The sequence below is a fragment of the Rhagoletis zephyria genome, unplaced genomic scaffold, assembly GCF_001687245.7.
Source record: "Rhagoletis zephyria isolate East Lansing unplaced genomic scaffold, Rhagoletis_zephyria_1.1 Rzeph_scaffold_01784, whole genome shotgun sequence".
NCBI lineage: Eukaryota > Metazoa > Arthropoda > Insecta > Diptera > Tephritidae > Rhagoletis > Rhagoletis zephyria.
The window spans coordinates 1-5,619 of record NW_016158868.1 but is presented as its reverse complement, the minus strand read 5'-3'; the positions used below and the strand labels follow the sequence as shown (position 1 = coordinate 5,619).

General features: G+C 33.3%; 1 protein-coding gene across 1 annotated transcript in view; it reads left to right on the top strand.

The window, feature by feature from the left end:
• Positions 1-4,043, top strand: part of LOC108365142 (uncharacterized) — a gene marked incomplete at its 3' end in the record, with an annotated part of 80,390 nt that extends 76,347 nt beyond the window's left edge. The window contains exon 3 of the mRNA XM_017619102.1: positions 3,946-4,043. Within this exon, the coding sequence (XP_017474591.1) occupies positions 3,946-4,043 (98 nt within the window). The remainder of the gene's footprint in view (positions 1-3,945) is intronic.
• Between the last annotated feature and the right edge of the window lie 1,576 nt (positions 4,044-5,619).

Genomic DNA, 5,619 nt, shown 5'->3' with positions numbered 1-5,619 from the left:
CTAATGCATGAAAATCCTAACCTCAAAAAAATCACCCGTTATTAATATGACATTAGCTTTGTCATATGCCTGAGCTTTGAGCATATTTAAGTTATTATTACTTTGAGTAAGTGTTTAACTATAATATTGAACAAAAAACCATAACAATAAACATAAGCATAAATTTTATATGTCGAATTTGTGGCATCAAAAACAAAACCAAAACTTTCAGCAACAGAGTTGTATAAACACACACACGAACATTAGTACATCTATTACTATAATTTATACTTTAATATAATGGTGACATAAAATTACGGGCATACATAAATTTCGGTCTTCAAAGCGCACCCCATAGGAAATTCCATTCGTTCGGCTAGCTATAAGCCACATTAGAACACACAACGACCTCGCGTGCTTGGCTAAAACCACACTAAATATTACCAAGATATAAACTTTTAATGTGAGTAAAATGTTTTCCCTGCAAGGTAGCTACGAATGCATGTATGTATGTGCATATGTATGTATGTAGTTATGTGCCAGCACGCAGACAATCGCATACAAATGACTGNGCATGTATTACAACAGGACTCAGCACACATATGTACTTATATACTTATACATTTACTTCAAAAGTATACTGTCACAGCAACTTCTTATAGGCTTTTTAAAGCGTAAACAAAAATCATCTTTGCCATTCAATCGGCAACTGGTAGGGGACTTGATATGCTTATTTAACTTTGCTTTACATTAAATTCTTTATATTTCATTTTTTTTTTATGTGCAACCCCATTGAAGAGGACGTAAAGTGTAATTGATATGATTGAGTGATTTCGACGGCGAAAATGACAATGACAAAGGCAGATATGCGGTTGGCAGACGAGTAAATAAACTTGCTGATATTGCACACTAACGCATATATATAAATATATGTGTGTTAATGCATGCTCAATGAACTGTGTACATTTAGATGTCGCACACTGGGGCCAAGCGGGCAAAAAACTCAATCTTTAAAAAATGCTTTTTTTTGGAAAAGTAAAAACGCAGGTTTATTCCCCATTAATTCTAAATTTGGAGGTAAGTTTTCAGCTTTCTATCGTTTTTCGGCTGGGAGATATTCGAGTCCCAACTTGGGAAAATTTGAACAATTTTATTTTTTTTTCAAAACTGAGAAATTCAAATTCAAAACTGTGCAATTCAAATTGTTACTGTAAGAAAGCGGTATTATTTACTTGTTTTTTTCCATTAGTCAAAATGAAATTTATTATTTATTTGGAGAGAGTAGAGTAAAAATTTGTGAAGTGGGCCAGCATTTTTCAGAGGTCGAGCTTTTTTGTGCAATTACACAAGTTTTCACAATTACAAGTTTCACAATTTTTCGAAATTCGAATTATTTTTGAAGTCTTAGCTATTAAAATTTTTCGAAATTTTTTAGATTTTAATTGTTTTCTCGCGATCGGTAATACCGATTCTACCAATAATGGTGCTTTCTGCCCATTTTTACTTTTTATTTCGCCACACTTTTTTTTTTAATAATAGTTGTTAAAATTTTTTTTTATAACGCCCAATGTATTTTGTATAGAAAATAATTCGAATTTCGAAAAATTGTGAAACTTTTGTTTTTCTTTTATCATTGTGAAGCATAAACAGATAACAGACCCTCGAGAAAATGGTGGCTGACTTCACAAATCCTTACTCAGTAGCGACACATATGTATTGTCATAAATATTAAAGCCCTTTATTATAGTTAGCTTTGAGAAGGAAAAGTATAACTTTGTCTTCAAATTCAGATACAAAAATAAAAACTTACCTCCGCCAAAAATGTTACGTAAGTGGTCGCATGGGGTCGGGACTTAAGGGAGTAGCGACACATGTGTACACGCCGATGTTCTGTCCGTGACTAATTTACATACCCCGCGGGGAGTTAAGAAGCTAGAAAAACACGAGCGTGCTTCAAGCACTTCCAGTAATTTTTTTTTTTAACTTGAAATGGCCTTGACCCCATGCGCCTAATTAAGGGTTAAGTTGCTCAGAGGTCCCGTTGATTTTTTCTATCTATTCTATTTTTTTTCTGGAAGTGTGTTCCATATAAAAGTAAATTTTCGAACACACTTTGTATCGAAAAAATGTTAAACACCTTAAACCAAACAAAAAATCATGATGCAATTCATCAAACTCACAAACCTACATATAATATCATTAAAAAATTTACATATGCTAATAAGTGAAATAAAAATTACTTTTTTAAACCTTGTTGTGGTCGCTGATTAAAAATCTGGTATCGGATTTTAAAAAGTCAAAATGACTGATCCAAGATTTTTTTTAACCAAAATTTTCGCTTAAAACTTGATACTCTGGTGTCAGATTTTAAAAATTCTAAATAGCGGACCCCGATTGAATCTACCTTTATAACGGAAAAGTTAAAAGCAAGCGGACGCACATGGCGTATGAGTAACATTCTCTTCTCATACATACATATGTGCAAGAAAACAACGATAACGTGGATTTACTTTTTTCCTCTTTAAATATTATTTCTTTGAAAGGCACAAAAGCAACGGATTTTAGACTGCCTAACATCTTGGCAGCATCGTGTCACATAGAAAAATATACCCTTGAGAACTATTAAAAATTGCGCTAGTTGTAACAAATGAAAGGAAAACNATGATATGCATTTAACAGTTATATATGCAAGATATTGTTGCAAAATATCGACTTTCTGCGTAAAATCTCTAACAGAAGTTTTCTAGGACTTCAAACCAGTTGCGCACACTTGTTTCGGAATTATCATTCGAAAATATTTTAAAACTTGCATAGAAGCACTCAAAAACATTTATGCGGCCTTACGTCTAAGTGTCACACCTAACGTGCATAAAATTTTTTTCAAATTGAGGAGTTTGGTAGTAAGACCGGCATTGTGGGTTATTTTCGGAGAACTAGCCATAGAGTCAGTACACTACGACTTCGAAGAAATTTAGCAAAAAAATAAAGTTCCTTAAAATCATCCGGACTAACCAACTAAGCTCTTATATAGCTTTTATAAAATATGTATTTATACCGTTCTAAGGGCCATTAGACGGTCACTATGGTGTACTGGTTAGCGGTGCGCGCTACCATTCCGCAGGGCCTGGGTCTGAGCTCACTCTACTACCAAATTTAGAAAATAAGAAACAAAAAAGTTGTTCCTAATAGCGTTCGCCCCTCGAACGCCACAAATCGGGCGATAAGCTCGGCCAAATGGTCACATATTGTGTAAGCGCCAATCTAAGTTAGTTATATACCTTTTAAACATAAATTTTTTCTGAAAAAAAGGAATGCTTGAAAGGCAGATACATTTTAAAAGCTACTCGAGAAAACGGCACTATGGGTGCCAAAAAAAAGAAGATTGGGATTGTTTTATGCATTTTTAATTATCACTTTATAAATTTTTTTTAAAGCTCTTTGCAAAAGTATTTTAAGTGGAATTTCTCGAAAAGATATACGCGTAGGATTAGGAGCGCTGTGGACTTTTATGCAGGAAATTAAAAAAACTTACTGAACTAACAATTTTTCCTCGTCTTGTGACTGCTTTTTATTACCTTCTTACCTTCCTTTTATTAGCTCGGAATGTAACTATGTAATATTGATGCGCCTAAAAGATGCAGCGATTTCTATTCTCAAGTTACATACATACCTGATGGCTGAATTTCTTTATTCATTCTGAACGTTTGGAATAAACTTTTTTGTTTACTTATTCTTTAGAACGCTCCTGATGATATGTTAACGTATATTTCAAACGTATTCTGTTTATTCCGGCTGTGAAATGGGATTATCCGGAATGTATAAAGAAACGCAGCCGATGACAGTACGAATGGCAATTATAATAGGGAGGTTTTAGTTTTTTAAACTATAATTTTATTACACTCAAAACGTCAAAAACCTAACATAGTACTCCTAACCAAATGCAATTTGTTTTATTACATCTTACAGATTTACCAAAATTCGGCGAGCCATTACAAAATGTCACGATACCGGTGGGACGAGAGGCGATACTGCAATGTGTTGTGGATAATCTACAAACATATAAGGTACGTACGTAAGCACAAATGAACTCACACAGTTATGACTACAGACACAGAAGACACGTATGTGTGTGTGTGTGTGTTTGTGTGTGTGTGTAACTTGCTGAACGATAATAGAAATTAACATTAACAATTGCACATTCATCCTCGAATAACAGCCAAAAAGGTTGCGAAAATAAATTTAACAGAAGAAATGAATGAAAGAAAAATGTTAAAGGCTCAAAAGCACGCCAAAAACTATGCCACAAATTATACGCTCAAACGGGATTTTCACACGTCAACCATTACAAAAAAAAAGGATGGTAAAAAATAAATAACAACAAGCGACTTATGCTGAGGTTTTTGTTAAAGTTGTGGATGACCGCAGGNACTTTCGACACCTTTTAACCGAAAATCACCTTTCAGCAAAGCAATTTTCACTCAATCAAAGTATAAAAAAAAGACGTGGGGAGGGTGCGAACAAAAATTTGTGGGTGTGCGCGTGCAAAGTATTTCTTCTCTTTTGCTGGCTGATTTCTGGTGAACTGCAAAAATATTTGCTTTTCTGCGGCGATTTTTACCTTCATCGTCATTTTTTTTTATAGTTGGAATGTAGCTGGTGCGAACGAGTGTGAGCATGCACATACATTAGGGTGCCTCACCAAAAAAAAAAGTTGCGGTTTTCCACTGGATCTATAAAGACTTGAGTGTCGAAATTTTACGGATTTTCTAACTTTTAAGAGCCTCCGAGAGGTTTTCTAACTTAGCACGTAGTTAAACCTATAAGGTACAAAGTAACTTACCGGAAAATCTCATGCTTTAGAACTAAAATGTGACCAAAATTTTTTATATCTTTGAAGGTCCCTGAAGGACATTGGCAGGACTTGGAATTAACCCGATACATTCCAGTTTATCGATAAATTTCAGTACTTTTTGATGACTTTCAAAAATACTAAAATCCGATAACTCAACAAAATTCGATAACTCGACTAATTTCGATAACTGTGAAATTCAAGATTTCGATAAATTTGATACATGTCAATAATTTGATGAAATTCATGAATACTAAAATCCGATAACTCAGTAAAATTCGATAACTCGACTAATTTCGATAACTTTGAATTTCGATATTTCGATAAATTTGGATAACTTAAAAATTTATATATCTAGATATAAATCGATAACTCGATAAACTTTGGATACCTTTATAAATTTCGATAACTCAGTTAATATTGGAAGCTCCATATTTTAGGAGCTCATTATACTCTGTTAACATGATAACTCAGTAAGCATGGCTAACTTTTTTAATTTCTATAACTATAAACTTCGATGGTTCGATAAATTTCGGTAATATTTATGACTCAATTTATTTAATTTCGTATCGACAAATTTCAATTAATTTTTTTATTCGTTCTGTTATCCTAATTTTTATGTGTCTCTCATTGTCTCCATTCTCGTCTTTATCTTCAATTTTGCATTCTCTTTTTTGTCTTCATCCTTATCATTTACCTATCTTTATTATACAGTTTAATTTCAAATATGAATTTAAAAAAATTCGAAAACAGCTCAAATTGAACAGGTAGCAACAACAACCATACACAAA